General features: G+C 37.8%; 1 protein-coding gene across 1 annotated transcript in view; it reads right to left on the reverse strand.

Annotated features, from left to right (window-relative positions):
• Nucleotides 1-26,940, reverse strand: part of arhgap42b (Rho GTPase activating protein 42b) — a 78,380-nt gene that overhangs the window by 31,409 nt on the left and 20,031 nt on the right. Inside the window, exons 2-3 of the mRNA XM_083914541.1 lie at nucleotides 24,436-24,531; nucleotides 21,456-21,517 (exon numbers count right to left, since the gene is read on the reverse strand). Coding sequence (XP_083770667.1) covers nucleotides 21,456-21,517; nucleotides 24,436-24,531 — 158 coding nt within the window. The remainder of the gene's footprint in view (nucleotides 1-21,455; nucleotides 21,518-24,435; nucleotides 24,532-26,940) is intronic.

Consider the following 26,940-nt stretch of genomic DNA (forward strand, 5'->3'; position numbering starts at 1 on the left):
GACGTTTCACACTCAAGGCCATAATCTTGTTCAGAGTATTGTGGTTACACTTTATCATAATTAATTAACACTATAGTGAGCAGTAAACTGACATTTCAGACATTAAGAATCATGAATCCTCATTTTGCACCATCACTGACAGTTGCAATGTTGCATATAGATCATTTGCCCATTTAGAAAAAGTAAAGTATTGTTTTCACCCAGCAAAAAGTGGAGGACATGCAACAGACAAATTGCTTTTGCTCCACTTTGGTAATCTTGATTGCACTAACAATCGCATGCATTTTACAATGAAAATTTGCACACAATAAAACAAATGAACAACAACAAAAGTTAAGTGAATGCAAAAGTAAGTGAGTAGAGTGAAGTCATGCTTAAATTATTAAGTGATTAGTTTAATTTTGGTACCGTTAATTCATTCAGTACAAGTGGTCCTGTCGAGCAAAAACCCCTGCTGGACTCACTTCCTGGCAACCTTTACTAATCTTATCCATTTGAGATCCATGCCTATCCTTAACCATCTTGTGAGACTTTCGCAAATTTTGGTTTTCCATCTCGACACGACCAGTTAGGCTGCAAATTTTTTTTATAAATTGAGAACCGTTTTTTTGAGGGGGGAGGTATTGAGGTCACGATTCTCACGATCATCAGTAAAACTGTCAATTTTCTTCTGTAACCAGAACAAATTATTTCTACTTTTACCTTGGCATTTTTTTGCCATACAAAGAAACAAAGCAAGCATATGATTTTTTTGCATTCATTGACCACACAATAAGCAATCTGATATTGTGTTTTTTAAGCCTACCTTGCATGCCATTAGTGTCAGAGTAAGGCAGAATAATACGTATACTAAAATGTTGGGGATGGTCAAGTTTAGCCAAGTCCATGTTACTTTGTTAATGCTAAAAAGGGGATCAGGGCTGGGCTGGGATGCCACCCTCTCTAAATAGCTAGAGCAGAAAGTGTACATAAACATGATGTGTATAAAATGAATAAGATAATATGAAATGATGTGCACAATCTGCTTGGTAGTATGTCAGCATTAATAAATTGATTGATTTATCGTTGATTTCTATGAATACATAGGCCAAATGAGAGGATATGCAATTCCTTAAACTTTTGGCAAGCAGGTCACTTTATTGTTTTTGTCTTTGTTATTGATTGATTGGATAATTCTCATGGTCACGCCTGCCAATAATAAAGCTATGGATGTCACTCCTGCTCATGCCCCTGCTAACTAGCAAGCTGACATCAAATGTTACCTTACTTTCAAAGATCTTAAAGAACTTAAAGTAGAACTGCAGGAATCAAGGGCAATTCAGTTAGTTCTTTAAAAACAACACCCCTTCTTAAGGTGTTCACTGGAAGAGAAACCAGGGTAAATGAGCTTGGACAGGACTGACCCAAAATTACGAATTCAGCAGCAGGCAAGTGATCGAGGACGAGCTTACACCAGGGGCTTCTCCTGCACTTGTTATGATGCGGTAAGTAAACAATGCCTTTTATTGCTTTCCCTGTTTGGAGTTGGCAAGTTTTGTGGACAATGACGGGGGTACAAAACCTAAAAACACTTGCAAATGCAAATGGCACAAAAGTAGTCGCAGCCATCTTGAAAATTGTATGAGGCTACACTCTTTTGGTGGGCTGAGCATCACTGAACAGCAAGATAAAGGCTGCAGGATTGGCATTAGAAGGCACAATGAAGTGGGGATAAAAAATCAATACATTCTGTCCAGAATAATAGGCTGTGTGAAGTTTTGTGGAGTCTTTGGGTTGGCTTTGCGTGGCCATGATGAGAGGGAGATCAGATAAGCCAGGGATACTCCGCGGGTTGGTGGATTTTGTTGCTTTCCTTGATGGAGTGTTGAAAGAGCACCTGGAGAACACCGCATTTAAAGGAACTTCAAAAACTGCAGAACGGACTACTGGACACTATGTTGTCTGTTGTGAGGGAACACATCATCAAAAAATGCCAGAGCAGTGATTTTTTTTTTTTATCTATCCAGGCAGACGAGACAATGGATATTGCCACACAGACCCAACTTGTGCTTGTGCTGCACTACACTGATGGCAAACACAATGTGCAGGAAAGATTTTTTGAGTTCATACCTCTGCAGTCAGCATCAGCTGAGTCATTGCTACAGTACGTAAAGGAAAATTTCTGCATTTTTTTCAACCTATTTCCCCATGTATATCTGTGCAAGTGACTCATGGCAACAACTTTTTTTGAAATTGGTATTGCATGCGAGCATTGCAGCCTGGCTGCTGTGAACCGAGCTGAGATGTAATCGAAAGAGGCAACTCTGCACCTTCAATGTACATCTACTAAGAGTGTTAGTTTTTGCCACTGAGGCTCAGATTGTTAATAATTATTATGGAAAGATGGAGAAGTTGCCATTATCCTGCCTGACTTTGGTGTGTAGCTACCAATGCAGGTCAGCACAGTAACTTTTGCTAATAGCATGTGCCTACCTCAGCTCTGTCTACAGCTCTGAAAAAGTTTTTTTTTTTTTTTTTCAGGAATATGAACTTTGGTAGGATGTCATCTCCTCTTTGTCTGACAGTAGTGCCCGAGTTAAACTGCAGACTCAATGATCTGCAAGGTGCAGTGTATCCCGAGGGTTAGGATCCATTTGTAGCAAAACTAACAACAGCTTCGGCCTGTCCTATCCAAAGTTTTTAATTAAAATCTTTTAAATAACACAATAAGTTACACTTTACAACAAACTCTCCCTGCCGGCGATCCTCACTTTGAAGTTCCACATAGGGATGTATTCATCTACCAACAAGTCATCTAACAAGATTTCAGGTGAGTTTTCACCGTCTTTCCATAATGAAGCCATACACTTAAAATAATAATCTGAGCATGTCAGTGGCAAAACAGTGAAATTAGGTCCACGTTGAAATATACCTCTTTAGTCCCCTTTAAACAGTGTCTTGCTTCCTAAGGAGGCATATGGTGCACTGCCCACTACATCCACTGCTACACATATTAGCTCATCCTGATAATGCAACAGACCACCTCTCACATATCCAAAGTGAGGATTTTGTTTTCTGACCTTGAGCACAGAGATGATCTCTTTCACTGCTTTGAAGGCATATGAGATTCAGGTGACTTTGACCCCAGTACCTTTAAAGAAGCAGGAGCCTTGGCTATTCGACTGCAAGATCATGATTTAGGTCGTACCAGGCTGCAGAAAAGGGACATACAATTGGTCCCTGCATCCAGCAATTCCAACAGGACATAAAAAACATCAGGTGTAAGCTGTATTCCTGTTAGTAATATGATTATTATTATTTGCTACATTTCTTTTATTATCTCCCTTTCTGTTATTACTATAAATTATATCTGCCCTTCACAGAAATGATCTCTATTCTATAGTTGAGCAAAGCAGAGCCTCTCAGCCAGCAAATATGCCTCGGATACTTGGTCAAGAGAATCGTGAGAGGATTGCACCAGAGGTGATGTTATATTATAGAAACAGTTTCTCAGTGTAGTATTTTTCATTTGAATCTCTGTGCAAAGATATTTTGCTAACATTTTACATCAATTTTGTAGATTATTGTGAACTAAATTGAAAAGCTTTAACTGCAAGTAGTTGCATTGGTATAACATTTTAAATTGAACAAATTAAACGAATTTTGTCCAGCATATGGCAGCAGGAGGCTCTAAAAAAAATCTTTGAGTTTGCTAATATTTGCCTACTTTTTATGGCGTAATAGAATGTAGAGGTATCAGTAAATAACTTTAGTAGTTCTATTTTTAGAAATTGAACTGTTGCCTGTTGGTAACTTTTGGTGATGTATGTGAAATCAGTACTATGTATATACTATATATATATATATATATATATATATATATATATATATATATATATATATATATATATATATATATATATATATATATATATCACAGCCCTATAAAGAAAAATATGAGTTATATATATACGCACACACATATGTATATACTGTATATATATATAGATATAGTATATAATATTTTTCTCCATAGGGCTGTGATACTATACTGGGGCACACCAAGGAATGCTTCTCCTTCACAAACCAATTCTTCAGTGCCACCTTGCTACAGGATGACATTTCTTGAAAAAACCTTGAAAGCCTACTTGATGCTCAATGGTAGCAAGCTAGGACAGAGCTTAGTCTCATCTACAGCAAAAAAGACTTCAAAGCCTGTTGTGATGCTGTGGATCTGTTCCAGCTGTTTATGGAGCAATCTTAAAGAAGTCTTTACCGAGAATGTGACTTCCCTAAAGATCTTCACCTGTATTATTGGCCGTCACTAGATGGAGGTTTAAATGCAATGAAAAAGCATAAGGAATGCCTTTTTAGGATAAACCAAGGCAATTTGGTTAAAAGTGACACTCCATTTGGAGCATAGAGGACATTTGACGGTCATCAAATCTAGCTGTTATAATCCTCCAGTCATATCGAAGTCATCCTGTTATCTACTGTGTCAACAGCGAGAATTATACTACTCTGCCAGTGTCATAATGTAATTTCCTCTGTCTTATCTCCCAAGCTTTCAGACTAATTTAGCGTGCAGCGTTACCATGCTTTAAATGTAGATTTCTAATACTACTCCATATTTTCTTTTCATTTTTAGTTAAATGGACAGGATAAGCAAATATACAGCACTATAAGCTTCTGAGATTATAGTCTAACATTTAAAATTGAATGGAAGCAAATAAAAAGTTATTTCAGAATGTTACTGGTACCTGAAACCAGGGTCAAGCTTCAGTTTCACATGGAATTAAAACATTATATTATCAATTGTTAATTTAAAAACAATTAACAATGGAGTACTGGTTGTGGCAGTTAGCGCACATTTTATCCAAAACAATGCAGAACATAGACAAAGGAAATTGTAATTAGCATGTCAAGAATTAAAATGCTCAAGATTTCAGATCACTTTTGATGATCAGTTTGCAATACGCTGATTCAGATATTTATACTTGAAGGAGGCCAACTTATTTAAGACTAAGAGGATTCCTTTTAAACTGGCATTGTGCCGAATGCCCTCAGCAACAGCCTCTCTAAACAGGATTAAATCCATATGAGCGAGCACAATGTGATGCTTGAAAGGATGCAATAGCACTAAGCAATTTCATTACCAGATAGGGGGAGGAATGTCAATGTGCTGTACTTCCCTTGCTCCTGCTTTTACCAGCTTAAATATCAAGTAGATCAAAAGTGTTGCTCCGAGGTTAATTTGCAGAGACAGATCAGAATATCAACAAGGTCAGACCAAACTGAACAGTGAGAAGTTTACCAACAAAAAATTTGCCTTTGATTTCTTTAGAATCTGTTTGAATGTGAATAGCTCCTCTACAAAACTCTGCCTCATCCATTTATCTACTCATAGAATGCCATGATGGATATTACACCTTTTTTTCACAGATTTTCCAACACATACAGTATATTTTGTCTGACACTGACTCTTCACAGTGTGCATACATAAAAAGGTAAGCTCTTGTGACTATACTGTGACACTCACGTGTCTCACAACACACTGCTAGAACACTTTTTGGACAGAACCATGTTTGTTTTGCAAATGTGTACATTATACAGTATATTGTGTTTCAGATCTAGAGGAATGGTTTTCATAATACTCTGTAGGTTTTATGTTAGATTGATTCCTGGGGATCTGTTTATGTAAACCTCTTCTAATAAGCCTAAAGGTTGTAATCATCACAGCATTTAACTGAATTGTTTTGTCTCACTGGTTGCAGTATGTAAGTCTATAACTTTTATAGGCCTTTTCCTTTTCCATTTTGACAATGTCCTCACATCGAAAGCCAGCTTAAATGCACCTAAAGCCCTGCTTCTCCACTGCAAATCAGATTTGATCACACATACATACACACACTCCAGTTCTGCTATTTTTTGCTGTTGAAGAGGCGTCATAAAAGCATGCTTGGTCACCATGCTGCATTCAAATAGAAAAGCACTTTTAAAAAAAATATTCTATGATTGCAATTTAATTTCAATCTTGCATACAATATCCCAGCAAACATGGATCCTTCTGACATGTTTTAAGATTTATTTTTAAAAAGTGCTTACGTTGAATAAAATAATTTGTATCTGATATACTTTTTCATACACACAAAAAAATATTTTGTTAAAATCCTAAGAATGTGCTCCTTCTCCCTCGTGTAAAATCCAGAATATATAAATATTGTTCATTTCAGAAGTTTACCCTAGGAAAAGATGTATCCCACTGTAAAAGTAAAAAACTTTTAGAGCTCTATCCTCCACCCAGCGCAATTGGTAGTTTCAGACCAATGCAGTTGACATTTTCACACCCAGTGCCCATGTTGGCTAAGTGACAATGTCCTTGCACCCATCTGTGTGTCCATGGATGTGTTAGTCTTAAAATTAGGTGTCAGGCACGTCATTGACGCATTACTATCTTGAGGTTGCAAAAAGCAATTGGGCTATTGACCAACAAAAACCTGGTCTGAAATTAGATAGTAAGATACATAAACTGCAGTTATATCCACTTCATGAACACAGCCCAGAAAATCTAAATCACATATTCAGCTGTTCGCATTTACTCATATGGAGTAACGTTATTGATTATTTCAGAAACACAACATTTTGTTCTGTTTCTTCTGTCAAGTTTTAACTACAGTTAAACAGTCAACTAGAGTTTTTAGTTTTGCTGAAAATGTCCCACGATATTTGCTGCAGACACTTTACTGCACACATGGAAAAGTTTACAGTCACTAAAAGCAGCCTCTGGTCATTAAGTAAATTACAAAAGCAATACATCACAGTGTTTCCCCTACCATTATATGAGGGTGGCACCCCACCTCCCCATCGGCATCCCCCACCCCCCTTGAAAGTCAGGTTAATTTTATTTAATTGTATTTACTGAATAGCGTCAGATCACAACATAATTCATTTAAGGATCATTTTCCTATAGAACAGGGATATACTTTGTCTTTTTACAGCCTTATGTTATTTATCTTATTTGCACCATGGCATGTAAATTCTGTCTCTAAATGGTCGTGTGTTTACAATTCTCAGAAAGCGTCTCCACTCCTACCGGGGCAGACCAAATCTGCAGTAAACACTCTAATTCCGCATCAGACCACTGCAAACCCTTTGACATCATCTTTTTAAATGTACGTTGCGGGGAGAATAGTCTCAGGACCACCGCCACCGCCACCGCACCAACTCAGGCTCATGCTCATTTTGTATATATTATTATTGTTATCGTATATTTTGCATATTTTGTTGTACATATTATTGTTTATTGTTTATAGCACACTGTGCACTGTATATATACACTATGTATATATTTGATTCTATTTATGTTATGTACAAAGTTTTTATTTGCTGACCCATTACTGCTGTTACAAAATAATTTCCCAGTCTGGGATCATTAAAGTAATTCTACTCTATTCTATTCTATACACGTGTGCGTGCTCGTGATCGTACATGTGCATCCATGCTTTACTAAAACCGACCCAAGCGTGCCGTGCCTAGGCATGGAACAGTTGTTATCACTTCGGTCAACACACCAAACTTTAGTCGTCATTCGTGCTTGGGCACGGTACGTATGACAAGTGTGAGTGCAACTTAAGATCCCCTCCCAATAGCCCAGTCTATTCTGATTGGCTCTGCTGCATCACTCAGCAAATAAAGCAATAGCAAAAAAATCCCAGCTTTGTCTGGCTTTAGCATGTAGCTACATGTAGTTAGCAGTGGACTGTAAAGCTGTGTTAACACCAAACGCGATAGGCAAAATAAAACCATATGACTGACTGCTGGGTGCACAAACGTATTGCAAGCTTATGTGAAAATCACTGTTAGCATCCTATGGATTCATAACCCATTCACAACTGCAGTTTGGGCTTTGTTTATGAAAGAGTCCTTGAAGTGGTGTAGACATGTTAAGACTTGACTGTTGTCTGCCCTTTTTCTGCTTTAGGTAAAGCAATATACATTTTCCCTCACAGCCGAAAAAGCACTTTCTTTGCAACACACTGAAGAACTGGTTTGCTAAAGAACCGGTGGGTGTTGACAGGTTAAAAAGTTTGACTTGCCCTGAACATCGAAAGGATGGATAGAGCATACGTCGCTCTACTTGGTGGGCTTTAACAGATCTTAGAACAGAAGAAAAAACACTTTAAGTGTACTTTAAAGGCTTAAGGGGCCTGTCATGTAATTCTGTCCATCTGTTTATAATTAATCAAGAATATTGAGAGGCCATGAAATCATCTCCAGGTGATTCATATTTATTTGTCGATTTAATGTGCATCCTGAAAGTGGCCTGCATCCTTTGAAGTGATTACATTTTCCCTATAGGTTTAAGTTTACTTGTTGTGTGTGAATGATCATCTAAAGCCTCAGACACTGAAATGCAGCTGATTTGAATGTACAATTGTGTCAATTTATTAGGTGTAAGATCCAGCAGTGAGACAGATTGTGGCTGAGGAATGTTAATAGGTGCAGCTGATAAAGCTTCTGAGTGTCCTTACATGAAAAAGACTGTGTAAGTGCCGGGGATCTGCATTTCTTTGTCTTGAGAAGACCTGATAATAGCCAGCAGCATCAAATAAAAAATATCAGTATCACTAGCAACAATAATTACAATGAAAGCAGCAGCCAGCAACCAAAAGAAATTGCTAAGCTCATAACTCAAAGTATGTGAGCAAAGCCCCCACAACCTAATTAATGTGTTAAATGCATAATAAACATTATTGCCCTCATCATCATGACACAATAAAACGTCACATTTCATGCTGACAGTGTGATATGACCTTTATCAAAAGAGGGAGAGCTATAAACGTGTGTTTCAGTGACTTCTGTCGGCAGATTGTTTTGGAGGTGCGTGTGTGTTTGTGTGTGTGTGTGTGTGTGTGTGTGTGTGTGTGTGTGTGTGTGTGTGTACGTGTGTGTGTGTGTGTGTGTGTGTGTGTGTGTGTGTGTGTGTGTGTGTGTGTGTGTGTGTGTGTGTGTGTGTGTGTGTGCATGCATGGGTGTGGCAGGGGGTAACAATCTCATTGTAGTGCTAAATCTTTATCCGGTGCAGCACTGGCACCTGCAACAAGCAGAAAAGTCCTCCTCCCCAAACTTGTATGAGCTATGAAATAAAAAGAAACCTTCTGCAGAGAGTCACAGAACATTTTTAGAGTGGATGTGACACATTTGCCCTCCACATTTCATTGGAGAATGAGCTGTTAAGCAAGGATATGAAGCAGCGGCTCAAATGGAGACAGTAGGTGGTTTGTGTGTCCCATGAGTATTTTCTGTTGTTTGTTTTAAGTACAGTTTGGCTGCCTGCGATATATTGTAATGCTCTTTGATACCAGAGTTTGAGGCTGCTGCAGAATAGTTGTATGTGTGTGGTTATCCTTGGGTATTAAAGTGCTTCCTCCAAATGAAGGGCCTTGGTACTCAAAAGAATCAATTGCAATCTTTTGAAACACATATTTAAAGTACATTTATAGTACTATCTTAGCCTGGCATTGCCAGATTAATTCACAAATGTGTATTAGCCTACAACCTGTGAGTTAATTTTTAATTTCCAAGAGGTGTTATCAACAATGCAGCGCAAAATGCCACTGGACACAGATAGACATATGTAACCAATCAGAGCAATGCAACCATGTAGTGAGTTAAACTTTTTAACATTTGAACATCAAGTTAAAGATTAATAGTATATTAAATAGGCAAAACAGTAACAAAATCTGAATTCATAGTTTATCAGCACTGTTTGAGAGTTTGATCAGACTTTCGTGAGCCTGGAGTGAGTTGGATGGAGAACACCACTTACATTAGTGACTATTAAGTTCCTCTGTCAGTCATTATCTTAAACGCACCCCACATCGGTGCTAGTTCCAGGCTAGTGCACTTATACAGCACTTCTAAAACCCTTTTTATTGACAATACTATTTGTAATCCTTTGTATGTGTGTTTAGTACATTGCCAAACAACCGAACAAAATCATACATTCTTGTTATCCTACGTTGGGCATTTTAACACGGGGTCTCTGGGGATTGGTTTCATTCTTCAGCCCTGATAATTGCTACTTGAGTTGGAGTTAGAGGCGCAATTGAGGTCAAACCGATACATTTGCCGGACTCTTTCACAGCTGTCAATCATGATGTCACACCCTGTTTTTAATGGCGTCTAAGAAATCATCTTTGGGAAAATGTTATTTAACTCATACTTTTTTTATGTTCTTCCCATGTCCCATCTGCTAAGGGAACGATGTTATGGCATCACTTTTTAGAGGCTGTCAAGTTGTCCAGCATTATATACAGTCTGTGTTATGAACAGATAAGCTTGCATCAAAATGGCAGCCACTTAAAAATAGTAAAACAGGAAGCTTTACTGGCAGTGAGGCGTGTGATGGGCCAGATTTTGTAGTACAAAAGTAAAGCTATTCCCACACTGCAGTCTGAAACTAAACATTTACAACACCAAACTCAACTGTCGTCCTTTTTTCATTCAATTCAATTGGATCCTAAAAAAATGTTGCAATAGCTGTCAGTAAGTTAGTAAAGCTAGCAGGCTGAGAACCTTGAGTGAGAGAGATAATTTGTCTGCTGAAGTAACGTAGTTATTTAAGCACCATATTTCATGAATTAATTAATGTATGACTGCTGAACCTTCAGGTTGATATATCGGAACATAAAAATTCTCACCTCCACTGGATTCAGTGTCTCCTTAGCAGAGACGAGCAGCAGGAAATACATTGATGTCAGTAAACCACTCTTAGTAACTGTCTAAAGGCCATCTTTGCTCTGCTCACTTTCTACAGAAACAGTGGTCTCCTCACTGACTGTTGACATCAGACGGGATCATTCTTTCCATCAGATAAATCTGTGACCTTGTTATAGTGAAGTGACACATAACAATGAATGAATGCATGAATGAATGAATAAATTAATGTATCTTTATTGTCATATACAGGATATACAATGAAACTTTGTTTGACTACTAACGACTATTCTCTTACAAGCAGAAAACAAAGACATAGTGACCTTCATCAGCTCCAACCAGGTTTGCTGTCCTGGGGTCCGTTTCACAAAGCAGGTTCAACCAACTCTGAGTCTAACCCTGAACTCTGAATAGATCTACTCTGAGATAGGAAACTCCAAGTTTTCGGTTCCAGAACAGCTGATTTGAGTTAGTTTGATCAACTCGGAGTAGTTTGACCTGGAGTTAAGCGTGTGCACCACAAGTATAAAAAGACAGCATCAATGGAGCCCTGATTTGACGAGTCACCATGGCAACGGAGAAGAGGAGGGCTACGCTACCACTGGAATTGGAAAAATGAATGTGCTCATACAGGAGTTTGAGCAGGTTTTTCGCCAAAAGTGTTACACCGCTGCAGCAGCAAAAGAGAGGGAGACGCGTGGGAGAACATTGCTGCTCGGGTCAATGCCTAAGTTTAAATGTAGTCCTGTTGCAATCACAGTAATATCACAGGGGGAACTGCTTGAGTGGTAGTCTATTAGTTTATTTCATTTAGGTGCATTCCCACTGGGGAGAAGCGCACTTGGCAGCAGCTTAAGATGAAACATAAAAACATTGTTCAAACAGGTAAAACATCGGCACAATCTCATGGTGACGCCTCATTTTGAGCATGTTTTACATGTAAAGTAAATATTACCGTAAGTGGCTGTTTTATATGTTGTATAAAAAACTCCCATTTGCAAAAAACGCAGCGCAACACAAAATATCTGCTGGGATGTGAGAGCATGACTTTGGTTGTTAATGTTGGTAATGTAAGGACGGATGAGGTTGTGTATGTAAATGATGGACTGTGACGTGAAACTGTACCGCTCAAAAAGATAATTGCCTGGAAATGCAAGAACATCTATAATCAATAGTTTGATAATCATCTCCTGACGAATATTTAATTCTCTGCGCAGTAATGCTGCACCTTCATCCACGGGATCTTTATCAAAAGGACATGCCATGGTAGTGGAAATAGTCGCCACCTAATATAACTTATAATGACTGATTTTTGCAATGATTTTCTGAAAAAACAGACGACCGAACTATACTACGCCAAAATTCGCCTGCTAACTGAATGAATGAGGAAATCAAATACCGTGTGTGGCTGAAAGAGGGCGGAGACAGAGAGAAACTCAAGGTTTGTTGAGTCCCGACCAGGTTAGGTTCAGAGAGCATGTTACCATGGTAACTGACCGAGAGTTTAAGTTACCTCTCTTTGTGAAACAGGCTAGAGTTACCCCTCTTTCTCTGGTTTGAGTTACCTCCCTTTGTGAAACGGAAAAGAGTTTCCCTCATTTCAGGGTTAACAGACTCAGAGTTTCCCTAAACCTGCTTTGTGAAACAGACCCCTGGAATGAATCAAGTCAATATGGCTTGTTTTGATGATCTAAGGTGGCACTCACACTGTCCTTCCACACCATGCCCCAGGACGTTTTGTTCTTTGCTTAGGGTGCCTAAGATTTTCAACAGATACATTGTAGAGTGAAAATAATGTGAGGATTATATATGCATATGATTGAGAGATAATGAATAGATAAAATCAATTTTTTGTCATTTTTGCTCTTTACTAAGCTACTAGTGAAAGAAACCCAGAGCCCAGATTGGCAAAACAAACCCTTAATGTGATTTCTTGAGTCAATGTAAAGAAAACATCTGTTCTTTTTTGTAAGATTACATTAATTTATTTATTGTAAGACTGAGGTATGACAGTAGAATAGGAAGAAATTTCTACTGATAAAGTTTACATATATAAATACATATATATATATATATATATATATATATATATATATATATATATATGAGCTGAAGCTTTGTGATATTTTGTGTGAAAATATGCAAATAATTATGTTGTTGAATGTTGAATATTAGATTCAAAGGTTTAGACAGCAGGGATCTAGATAGCTTTTTTATCACTCCGTAAAACAGAAAGTTTGCATTTAAAAAAATTGCCATGTTTTTAGGAATAAAATGTTCTATAAGTCACGCTATGAATAATATCTAAACAAACCACAGTGTAAAAAAAAGAAAAGTCTGATGGTCTGACGTATGTTTCGTAAGTGCTACTGAAGTAGAGAGTTCTGGCTCAGAGTATGAGAAAAGAGTCATTGAGAAAACAGCCTTTAAAAATTTCAAATTTGATACATTTTGCAAGAAACTGCAGGTGGATAGGGTAAAATAATTTAACTAATTGATATCACCACAAAACTCCCACAGTTGATTACTCACAATAAGACTTTTTTAAGTTTTCTGACATGTTATGTTTAAAAATGCAAATGATTATATCTAATGCTAACTTTTGGTGAATGTAGGAGAAATCTACAGACACAAAAAGACAAAATGTAGTAAAATAAACACCCAAATGTGTATCTTGGATGTTTTCAAAATCTCAAAATTGGGCAGTGCTTGGAAATATTTGTTTGCCTGTAGTGTCTCACTTTATCTTATATGCCAGGATTTTTACAAATAAAATAAATAATAATACTGTAATCAGAGTTTATATACAGTGTGTCTTAAAGAAAAAGTATACAAACCGATATCTATGATTGAGGTTAATATTGATATTCACAGTCACAGCTCGGCTCATGCTTACTGAGGTTCATGTTAGCTATGGGTTGGATAGCACAAAGGTATGATACTGTCCATTCCAAATACTTTCAGACTTTCATTAAACAAGCCACCATGATGGTGCTAAGAACAATGAGTGCCTTTATTTCACACTGTTGTTTCAGGGTCGACAGGACATTCCTCAGTTCACAGGCCAGCACACAAGTTACCCACAGAGCAGTGTTACTGTACTGTTAAATCCTGAGAAAACAGCAGCGCATGCCTCACCCCAGACAGAGACACTTTAATCCATTTGGTTTCAGTTCTGCGGCAGAGACAGATTATGTATAATTTAACGTGTTTAAAGGCTGTCGAAGAAAATGTAAACCAAAGTAAAACTCTCAACATGGGAAATAAACGCAACGCAGTGCAAATCAGCACTTAAGGGACTGAGAGTGTTTTTGTTGTTTATCTCATAGAAGAGCAGGAAAGGAAAGAAATTATAAGATGTATCTTGCACACATATTATTGAGAAAAATGAGGATGCTACAGCTTGTTGGGTGTTATTTGAGATGGAGAGATCGTGCTAAAGAACAGAGGGTTTGGCATGCTTTCTTCCCCCCTAATTCTAAACTTAAATGATGAAGGATTAGACAGTAAAGTGACTTCATATCATTCATATTTAACAGATTCCTTAATGAGCTGAGAGTTCATTGAACACAAAGTATGCCTTAACGTTTTAACACAAATTTTATTTTAAGCATGTGATCATTCATTAAATATAGGATTCAAAAATGAATAGGAAGTGTAAAGGCCGTCACTAGTTTCTCACACTGCTCTGGTTTGATCTTGGTCCATTCTTCTTCAGTCTCTTCCACAGTTCAGTAACTGTAGTGGGTTTCTTAGCCATTACTTTGTAGCCAAGGATTTTCCAGAGATTCTCTTTGGGGTTTAGATCTGGACTCTGGGCTGCACATTGTTTTAATTTTCTATCAAATTTTGAACAATAAAAAATAACAACATTTGAGAACAAATCAAGTATTTATGATTTGCTCTCTAATTTTGATCTCTGGTGTATATGTATTATGTGGACTTGGATATAAACCTAGGGCTTGTTCCATAAAGCGAAAGAGTTTACAAAATAAGCCAGACTTAATTCAGTTAATTTGGTCCGATAAGGCAATAGTGTCCCAGCAAATGTTGCCTCAGTAACTGAAAATGAGTCAGACTATCCACAAAAAGCCTGGTGTGCCTGGTAAACTCGTTTTACGGAACAGGCCCAGGATTTTCTTCTCTATCAATGAAAACAACAACAATAACAATAAGAAAACACTATCTGTTTTCCACCGCAGCCATAAAAAGCTCCCTCCCAAGGGGATATAATCATCACTCCAAAAGCCACAACATCAGGGCGCTGCCCTTCCACTCCTAAATGCCATCCATGCTCAGCAGTGCTGAACTTTCTCAAACCATGCAGAACTTGAACCACTTTCACTGTTTTTATGCTGCTGAAAGGGTTATCAGCAGGGGAATTATAGCAAAAATCTTTTTTTAAGGAAAGATAGATTTTTGGGAAGACATCCCATGGAATAACACACTTGGGTAGTTGGTAAGCCAATCTTTAAGTGCACAAGCAAAAAGATTTCAGGCCTGGCCACCCGCCAAGCCAACAGACAATAAAACGCTTCATGCTTGACAAGGCCAACAGAAATTGGGCTACTGGTAAAAATCAAACCAATGCAGCAGGGGGACCTTATAGTATGCTAGTTAACATTCCACAAAGGATAGGAGGCTCCATTTAAGACCCACAGGGGTCCTCTCTATCTGCTTTGAAATGTCTTTGTTTCCGTGACTCTTATCAGTCTGTGTCCTTCTATTTGTAGTTTGTAGATTCAGTCCAGATGTAAAATGGAAGTAAGGGGGGTTGAGGGAATCAGGGTTTTTATTTCAGGATCTGCTGCTCAAAGTTTATACCTTCGCAGTGCGAGTATGACAAGTTTCTTTTTACCAATGGGTGGCTACCATTGCCACATCTGTCTGCTGGAATCTATTAGCAGTTACAAACCTTACAAATAAAACACCATCTGGGAGCCATTGTGGTTTGAGTATAGCAGAAAGACAAGTCCCAACTAGTATAATTCACAATGCTTCATGTTTTGTGGGTAAACTTCCCTTGTTAAGATAGATTTCATACATTTGGTGAACATGTGTTGGTTTGAGACATGCTAATTGAGATCTGCAGACCAACTGCTTTCAAATTACATAAAGACTAGATTTAAACCTTCTGGTCATCAGCACTTTTCTGTCTTTCTCACCCAACCAGATGCACACACTATGACAGCGCTGATTTGGAAAACATTTAAGGAATTTCCTCTATGTGCTATCTCATTTGACAGTGTACAGTTTATCATAAAAAGGTGTACAGTGCAAAGTACTTTGAAATATAAGCTATTCATCTTTCATAACTTGATACTTGACAATATTTGAGCCAATTACTGGCAGCACCTCTCCTCCTGCCAATCACACATACCTCTTCTCTACATTGCAGTTTGTATGCTGCCATCTCTGATTTTGTAACTGTGTAGCTCAATGTGAGATACACAGTCTGCTGTTCGAAAATGCCATAATATGTTACATTGTTATATGTGTCAGATATGAACATAAGAAGCACATAAAAATGAAACTTCACTGTAGGGCTACAATTTGCTTTCTAAACAAATGTCAGAGTTTAAATAAAAAACACAATTTCTCCATAAATGTTTGTTTATTCTGTGACTGTGCTGAGCTTGACTGCATTTTCATTAAATCTAATGAATAGTGTGTGGACATGACCCGCTGTTAGTGAAACACACGAAAGAAGTCATGAAAGCTTTAATCTATTTTATTCCTCATGGACAATTTGTCTGTTGCCGCCAACATGTCTTTATAGCATCAACAATGAATTATTTAACAGCTACAGAACAATACAGCAGTTATATATAGCATAACATGAGCTATTATCCTGGCTTGTACACTTTAAAAGCGGTTGAACTTTTATTATTAAGTTATTTGATGACGGGAGAAGAATATAATATGCTCACAATGGGGTTATGACTACTGCATTTCCTTTGCATTTACTCTAAAAAAGAAAGGCATTTTTAATAGATAAATCTGACATTATTTACTTATTTACTTCCGAAACCTCTGGGTCTTATGAGATAATCATGATTTATATAAGCTGTTTATCATGGCTCTTGGATATCTGGATATTATAGGATACTATATGGTTCAGAAGGTTGCTGCTGAGTGCTTGCAATGCTCAGTGGATGTATTTGTAATCGAGCAGCACATAGTAAAACTCAATAGGCCTATGTACACACTATGTTAGAATACGAGTTAAGTAAATGCTCTGGGTCTTTACAGTGTGGATTCAGTATGGAGACATGAAGAGCTGTATCTCCAATATATTACAACTGAATTATTACTTGATATTCAATATATTTCATTCATTCATTAAAGGTAATGATAAATGGGGTGAGAATTCCAAAGGAACAGACCTGGAAAACACACTTTATATACACACACACAGTATATATATATAATACAATAATGAAAAAAAGATCACAGAACATAACAGGAGGTTAGGAAGCTTTTTAGAAACTTAGCTATTTTGGCTAAATCAGCTGTAATACAGTATAACACATACATATTCTGCAAAAGTCTTGATTTTCAGTGATGTATCTGTGAAACAATTTAGTTTTGTTCAATTTCCAAAGCATGTCCAATGTCGATCTTGATTCACAAGCAGGACAGTGCTGCCGCATCTGGATAAAGTTTCTGATGTCCAGTTTGATGGATGTTTAAATAGCCATGGTCGTAAAAAGTATATTATATATCAGTACCGATAAATCAGTCAATAATATCAATCCAAATTGCCCTATTGACTTAACAAGCGCAGCATCTATGCACTCTGATACAGTAGGTGGTGGTATGCAACTTTAAAGTTGGTTTTGTTCTACCAATAAACATGTATTGAGCAAACATTGACATGGCATGACTGATTTGACAGAATATGTCAAATCGTTTAATATTATTTTTGAGGCAAAATGCTCTATAAAAGCCAAAGTTTGTTTGTGATTTTATATGCAGAACTTTTTTTTTTTTTGTTGTTGTTGTTAGCAATAGTTGTGTTAGCTGAATTTGGTTATGTCAGAGCTTTGGCATATTAAATCATCCACAGTCGCTCACTACATCTTAACCTGTTTTGCCCTCTGGTGTGCATAAACTACATGTTATGATCTTCTTTTTACAATACAAAAATGTCAAATTATTGGTTATCCTCCAGGTATTGGCCATGAGAAACAGGTAATCATCAGTTATCAGTCATGGCTGAAAAAAATCCATGTTGTGCGTGCGTAGTGGGAATAATGGACAATTAATGCAGTTTCAAGGCTGAGTCTATGCTAATTTCTCCTACATAAAAGACCATTTTTAGAAATTTATGATAGGGCTCAGTTTATGCCATGGTGGCACTGTTGTGAAATATCTGAATAAAATTGAGACATAAATATGCTTGGTGTAAGTCATGGTCCTGGCAACTTGCCCCAAAATCACTGAATTTGGTATACATGGTCTGTTTCTAAAAGGAAAATGAGTATGAAAATGAGCACTTCATTGATAGTAGAGTATAAAGCAATGATAGTCGCAGTTTTACACCCCCTAAGTGAGGTGATTCAAATATTATAGCAGTAAAGGAAAAAAAGGTTGCTTTCACTTCAAAGTAAGCACCAACTCATTATAATCTTCTCAGAAAACTATATCCAAAAGTAGCCTTTCATACCATCGGAATAAAAAAATACTAAGTTTACACATGGCAGTAGTAACATTGCTGACACTTGTATCTCCAGAGATTTAAAATACATGCATTTGGAGAAAATGCTTTATTTCCTGCATCAGCAACATTACAACCAAGCAACAGCTCAGAGTGCAGGGATCAGAGCCCTGTTTCTTGTGTATCGCTGTGATGTGATGATGAGACAGAAGACTGCTAGGTGAGGGGAAGAGAGACGATGCAAAGAGGATGCCTTTCAAGTAAGTAGAGAGGGATACGGTGTGTAAGGGAGGGTGTGTGTGCTATAAATAGGTCTTTACTCATTAAATCTATCACAGCTGAATGAAGTACTGCATCCTATAGCCTCTGTGACAACACATAGCTGCTTTGATTTATTACGTTTATTTCCATTACTTTGCATCAAGCATTTAGTTTCACTCTGACTCTGCTGTGGTGTCATTTCATTTCTGTTATCAGTTCAACCGTGTCTCTGCTTGTCATTTTGATTTGTCTATGCACCCTTTGAAATTAGATGCTTTAAGAAAAAAAAACTGCAAACATCTGCATTAATATATATTTGTCTTCTTGCTGTGCTTTTTTTTCATTATTTGTGCATACAAATGCCATAAACACATCAAGCAGTAATGCACCTCTTTGTGCTATCTTGATTTATGACCCCAAAATATCGACCTTTGTGACATGCACTCAAAAAAAAGTCTGTTTTAAAAGCAATGTAACTCTGTGTGCCGAAATATGCCCTGATCACCCTTGACAGCCATCAAATGACCACCACTACACCAGAGAGACAGAGTCACGACCATATGCCAGAGCCTAGTTTAAGGCACCACGACAGACAATGAGAGCCATCCAGCCCCGTGTCACACTAAGTTTACTGGCAAGAATGTCTGTTTTTTTTTCCTTCCTGGAGAAAATATTTTCAAGCTCTGCTATCACTAGTGCAGACTGTCATGAGAGTTACAGGTGATGCAACAGCTACAGTAATTATAGTTTCTGAAAAAAATCTATTAAAAACTAGCTTTATAGGCTTTATGAATTTATGAACGGAGTCTTTATGCTTGTCAAATTGATGAGTATGGCACAATATTCCATAAAGCTACATGGGATGCATAGAGGTGACCCGTATCTTCAAAGGGCAACTCTCTCCATCAAAAAATTTAGCTGCACTTTGAATGTCAGGAGACAATAGCTCACATTTTCTCACATAAATTTGAGTCTTTATATAAACATCTATAGGAAGGTCTTGTGTTTCAGCCAACATGTCAACGACAGAATATAGAGCGAATGCCCCCAAAACCAAACCATAAGACAGTTCTATTTAATATTGTTAAATGGTTGGACGGTGGCAGTTGGAAACATGTAACGCCAGTGATCACATGACTGTAACATTTACCACTAAGAACGCCAGCATTGAATGCGTCATGCTGAGCATTCTGTCCCCCTGTTCGGACACTGCAACGGTCAGACTGTCTTATGTAATTTCACTTTTTGTGTTCACAAGCACATCAATATTGCATTTGTTTGAAGTTCCTTGAAATTATGGAAAATCAAATATCACATTGTATAGAAGTTGCCACCTATCAACAAACGTAAATATAGGTGGTTATAAGCTGCTTGCAAAATCAACCAATACAGTCATTTTTTTGGGTGAAGATGCACTGGTTTTAGCAACTACTACTGTGAAACCTCTACAATAAAAAGCTAAGCAGAGGTAGAGTATATCTGTGCATCCATTTGGACATGATGCACCGTGTGACAGCTTTAGTAGTTTAATCCAACCGTCCTGAGAATTAGTTCCCATATAACAAAACTTTGTCTCAATTACATTTTCGAGGGAAACCTTTTTTCCAGCAATCGCGTGCACATTGTGAAACGGACGCTTTAAACACCTGGTTAATGTTGTGAACTGACACAAAACCACTTGGTGATATTTAGAAAAAGGTTAGGTTTGGGTTAAACAAGTATGTTTGTTATTTAAATAAAGTTACACATGTAAGTTATGTATGTTAAGTAAGTTACATAAACAAGTCAACAATGACTTTTGGTTTTACACGTGACTGCAGCTTTCTGAGTGAAAGTCAGGCGTTTGTTTGACCCAACCATCCATCACAACCTTGTCCATATGCAGACTTTGTTTAAAAACCTATTTGTGAAAAATCAAAGATAAAAGTAATCTGGGATTAAATATGTTTCCCTCTTAACATAATTGGGGATGCAGTTTAATTGTATGGGAACATCATTTTTAAGAGACATGACTGGTTTTATCTTATTACTTTCATATTCTTAGAATTATCTTAACCTTACTTAAGAATGATTGTCCTAAAAAGTCCCATCTGTGCTCTCCATTTAAAGTAATATTCCAAACTAAAACTTCTCAATATCAAACTCTCACCCAGTTAGATGGCTGTAAAAAGTGTCCTCCTTCTCTGAGAACAGAGTCCTAATGGAAATATCTCAGGTGGCTACAAAACATATGACTTCAAACCTGCAGCTCACATCATTTGCATATCAGACTTAGTAAATCAGATGCACAGCTGAAGAATGTGGACTAGGGTCATTCCTGCCTTGAGGCATCTCTAAGTACCACCCTCTAAAATATCCACTCTACAAAATAGATGCTGAGTGCAGGGCAACATTTTGTCTGCAAAACAGAACAACACAGTGATATAGCTGAGAAAGATGGGCAGTGAACGATAAAGCTGGTAAGCCAACTGACACTCAAATAAGTAAACAAGGGGAGATAAATACAAATCATAATGCACTTGTATACCCATAAAGTACAAGGCAACCCATGTGCTGCTTATCTATGTATATCCTGTACTTGTGTTTCTCTTTCTGTTCCTACTACACTTACTTTGTAACACTTTGAGGAATTTTGGGATAATTCCAACATCATTGTAATTTGATAGAGCACCAATGTCTTCCTCCAGCCGAATAAGGTGACTGAGTGTTGTACAGTGAAAGTGCTACTTCACACCAGTCCAAATGAATACAAAAAAAGCATGTGTTCTTCAACACTTTTGTTTTACACATTTACATTTACATCTATAAAATCAAAATATCAAAATTGCATTCTCACCAAGCGTCTTCTTTCTTCTTCAACAGTGGTCAACAGCTGAGAGAACTCTTTGAATGACTGGGCTGAAATACAGAGAAAGGTTATTCCTACAACAGTATATTAAAGGTGAAACACTGTATGTTTGGTCAATAAATGCATCGACATGTATGATACATCATGTGCAATATGTTCACCACTGAGCAAATACACAATGGCCCACTGTGTTGTTATTTTCAGATGATAAAATGTATATATACAGTATATTCTAACATAGTGGCTCAGTCGTTAAACATCAGATGTTCCTGGCACCCCACAAGCACTGTAGCATGGTGCTAAAATGTTTATTTGCAGTGTAGCTTCAGAGCTTTCAGTGCAGCACATTTTAGAACCTAATAAAATCATGCAGCTGTCCAATTTAAAACCAAGACTTGTAGTAAAAAACAATACTTCAATTGAATGGAACCCACTGATTGCTTCCCTTTATTTCCTTCCCCTGCTAGGCTTTACAATACACTGTCTCAATGTAGGAGTGACTTATGTGGCTGAGATATGTTCACGCCATCTGGGCTATACTTCAGTAGCTTTTATCAAATTCTGCGGGGCCAGATGTATTCAGCCTACACTACATTGACTCTTGTCTGCCAGAGAATTGTGCCTCGATAGCCTTACAGCTTCATTAAATAGAGGGAGAGATACAGTGTGGCCTCTATTGGTCAGCCCCTGTGTGCAACCATGTCCAGCCATTTAGCAGCGGTTGAGCTGCTCTGCTTGCCAACACGGCAACATCATTATCAGTTGGACGGCCTGGCATGGAGACCAATGCATCATCTTAGACACTTTGGTCCATTTACACACCAAAGCTTTCAAAGACCTGGGAGCAATGATTTTGTGCCAGTGATCCTGTAGGCATGCTGGTCTCCTATGAATGCTACTCGGTCCTTTATCAACAGCACAAACCTCTCAGGGGGTAAAGGGCACAGCTGGAGCCATTGATGGGACAAGATTAGACTTCGAAGAAAGGAAATGGGAGTCAAAGTGAGGTTACAGCTTGCATATCATTCACTGGTAAATGGAGGAAAGGCAATAGACCTGATGAATCACTGAATGACATTAAATGAATTACCACAAATGGAGTGGAAGAATAAGGAAGCTTATATGAAAATAAAGAGAGACATTTACTGTACATGCACTTTTTTCATATTATAAGAAGATATTCTTATAATACATTTTCTGAATTTAAAGGGTGCCTTTCTGTTTGATATTTAACTTTTTAGATGTAGATCTCATCTGACTTGTTCTACCCCCAGAAGGCTCTGATCAGCTCTTAGAGACTAAAGGATTGACCTTCTGAGAGAAGAGCATGTAACTTTTCTAAAAATCTAAATTTCTTGAGCCACATCAATCTTTTGGCCCCATTGATTCCTGGATAACTGGTGTGGAATGTGAATGTCACAGCAGGAAGTCATGGAATGAAATCGATAAAAGGTCAGGTGAACCCGTCTGGCAGCACATACAGGATTTTGATGTTGTGTGGGGAAGTTGGGAGCATCAAAGTGAACTATACCAATACTGTATCAAGATCATGGTTGGCATTCCTGCAAGGGTCAAGGTATGTCAGTCAGAAAGCTAGGTTTCAATGATGACTAGATTGATTTTAACAGGCTATTTCATTTTTCCCTCAAATAGTAATCATGGCCACAATTGTGAGTGAACATGGTAGAAGAGCTTAGAGCATGAAGAAATCATTTCTCTTCTCTTGCACACTTAATGTATTGCCCCATAATGGGACTAAGTGTGTTACTTTGTATGTTGTGGATGCAAATTATTTAAAGTCTTGTGAATATTATATGGTGTTTCATGTTATTTCACGTAAGTTATTTAATTTTAATTGCCATGTTATTTCAGTGGTATTTGTGTCACTGTTGGTGTTGGTGAAAGTGAATTTATTATTGTCTGGATTACACAGTCAATAAAAAGTTTTTCAAAACTGATGCCTGTGGCTCGGCAAACTACTGGCTTCTATTGTTCCGTTAATTAAGGTTTGTAATGTAAATACCCAGCAGGCATCTACAAAACAGGTGGGCACCTAAAATATCCATTGTTCAATGTGAGATCAACACAGATCCTGAATAAAGGCCAGAGAAGGAGTGAATTATCTCAAATTAAAGTGTGCTTGATTCTAATGGCGCTTTGATTTGAGTGTGGATTTTTCCAATAAGCATAATTGGTCTGCTGCACCCCTGCCCATCACACAGCCTCTTCAGCTCTGCAAGAAAAAAGGAAAGCAGGACTACTCATTACGCATTCACATGAATATTACAGCCTCATGTAGAGGAGGTCGATATCCAGTCTAGCCCTCACAGATGTACAGTAATGCAGCATTCTCAAGCACCACAGAGCGAAAGAATCAAGCTAGGGATAATGAGCAGCGCAAAAAAAAAAAGAAGAGGAAGAAATGGACAGACTGGGAGTCCTGCCCATTAGAGCCACAGCTGCTTTCATATTCCCATTGGAGGCTAGGAGGTTCGCACCTCCATTAATCTCTGACACTGATCACAATTAGTCCCTGTGATCTTTTATAGGCCTGAAAGGATACAGGGGAAGCATCATAAGATAATCAATAACATTAATTATACATGCATCACACACAACTTTAAGATTATAGTCAAAGACAAATCCCATTCCAAGAATTTGCGAGTAGGGAGAGTAGGTTTATATTGTCAGCTCCCATTAACTTTTCCTTTTTCTATTAACTACTTTCACTGATGGTCGAATATAACATCATCATAATTTGAACAGAGGGCATTAGCTCTTATGATACGTGTCAGCACTTCAGCCGATTGTGTTCAAGTATTTCCCAAGAGAATCGTTGCGGAAATGTAAGTCAAGGTTGGGATTGAGGTGACAATCTGACTAACTGGGAAGAGCAGAGAGGAAAGAAGATGAAAGACAGCCAAGAGAGATATCTGACCCTTTCAGTGCCCGTTTAAACCAGACTTACCAATGTTCACCTCATCATCTGTCTCTGCATCACCAATGCACTCAAACTGGAACTCCTGCAGGGACTGGGAGAACTTCTGGACAGCAGCAGAAAGATCTGGAAAATCAGAGGGTCTGAGCATCAGAATACAATATTGCAGAAATTAATCATTGAACACAAAATCAAAATTGGCAACAGGGTAATTGGAAAAGGAACGAAGAAAACCCAAGCTCGATATTACAACTGCAGCAACAAAATGGTCGAACACAAGACTTTTGCTTGATATCTTCAGGGAGCAGAAGAGCCACATAATGCACATATAGAATCTGCTGAATGTCCAATTCCATGCCCACTGACATTTATACAATAGCAGTTTTGTGAGTGACTGCAAAACTGGTTAATCTATTTTCTCACTTGTCCATTGATCGTAATACCAAGATCTGTCCAGAAAAATTAACACAAGCTCAGCTGCCTACCCTTTGTGTCAACAATGATATAGTACACAATTATTTAAGAATTAGAATCTCGAGAATTTGAAGATTTAAAGATTTGCACTACAATTAGTGCAAATCTAAACCGATTATTCATACATTTTTTATGTATCTTTTTATATTGTATTTTATATTACTGTTCTGATGTGTCTGTGTGTTGTTACTGTGTGTGATGCTGCTGCTACACTGCAATTTCCCAGCTTGGGATCAATAAAGTATTTCTATCTATCCATATATCTATCTATCTATCTATCTATCTATCTATCTATCTATCCATATATCTATCTATCTATCTATCTATCTATCTATCTATCTATCTATCTATCCATCTATCTATTAATAAAGATTCTGCCTTTGGATACTCTCGCAGCTAGGTATAACTTATGATGTTTATTGCATTCCAGGAGTTTAGTTGTGATAAAGTGCTGTCCTAACTTATTCAGACTCACATTTGACTTTTTGTATTCCAGCTGAAAAAAGTGAGTGCTGCCTTTTTACGATCTCAGAGGTATTTTTCCATTGTAAATTTGCATTTGACGGTTAAACTTTTAAAGACAAATAACTCAAGATACGTCATAGTCATGCTATGATGGAATTATCCCTTACTGTCTGAAAATATAACATTCAAAGTTGGCCCTGGAAGTGACACTTAAAGTGCACGTCCCCCTACCGCATTTACCAGAACACAGAACGGTGTACCGCCGCAGCATCACATACGACATACGACATGAAAGCCAACCCCAGATTCCCTCTTGTTTTGAAACAAGCTTTGTAGAGGCTCACTAATAATCAAACCATATTCACACCCCTTTACGCCTTTTTGCATTCTTTTAGTGATGGTCTGCCATTTCCATAGCTTCCTCTTGTGTGCGTGCTTGCGTGGGGGCTACCCACCCAGTGCTCAAAGACACCCATAAACGTCCCAAACAAAGCAAGAGGACAGGGTCTCCTGGATTCAGACATCACTACACACTGCTAGTCACTTCTAGTAGGTTATAAATGATAAGAGGGATTACTTAATAATGCTCTCTGTATTAGACGGAAGCATTCTGAGCCAAGACACTGAATATCATTTTTTCATCTTTGATACATATAAGCACTCTGGAATAGAAAGGTGGAGGCTGGGCAGGAGGAGGCAAAGGCTTCCCACAGCAGCGGTGTGTGACAGCATTGGTGTGCAGAGGTCAGTGCTGTGGGAGTAATACAGTATATAAATGATCCGCCTTGTGTGGGCTGTGATTGGTATGAGACTTATGGTAATCATCCAATCAGAGGCTGTCAGTCGATTATGGCTGGGGCGTATGACTACCGTGTCCTGCATGAACACAAAGCTACGTTTTAACAACAGTTTACCAACTGACGTTCCACCTGATTTTCCATCCGTTCGGAGTGTTGAATGGCTCTTATTACAACAGTAACCACAAGCCTTCGCCATCAGTGTTGTGGAGAAGAAGCCAACTAAAGTTGCCGAACAGCTAAAGCATATTCACAAAGCTATTGGCAACCAAGAACAAATCACTGCACCATGGTTGCTCAATTGAAAATATGATCCAAACTCCGACAGAGAATCAATTCAAGATGTTGAATGTATTTAAGGATTTCTACAAAGCTGGTGTTGTTTTCACCTTGTGAGTCTGTGTGTGTCATCATGGCAAAATGTAGCAGGAACTAACACAGAGGTGGTTTTGAGTATTTTGCGGTCTGTCTGTCTTCAGATTTTGTTCCAGGATCAAAACCGTACAAGATACAGTCAATAAACTTTACAGGTGTGTAGTTTAGATTTAAAAAAATGAAGTCCAAGTTCCAAGATGGGTGTGGACCAACTAAGAAGGCCGAAAGTAATGACTACATAAGTAGGAAGCTTTTAGGAGCCAAAACCCAATACTGTCTAAAAACCTTTGTTATTCTGATTAAAAAGCAATATCAAATGCTGTGTTAGTATTCGGTTTTCAGGTGATTAATGTGAGTTTTCTTTTGTTTTATATAGCTGAGTTCAATTGCTAATTGTCTCAGTGTGAACATTTTTCAAAAGTTT

The sequence above is a fragment of the Echiichthys vipera genome (genome assembly GCF_963691815.1).
Source record: "Echiichthys vipera genome assembly, chromosome: 5".
In the NCBI taxonomy this organism is placed as follows: domain Eukaryota; kingdom Metazoa; phylum Chordata; class Actinopteri; order Perciformes; family Trachinidae; genus Echiichthys; species Echiichthys vipera.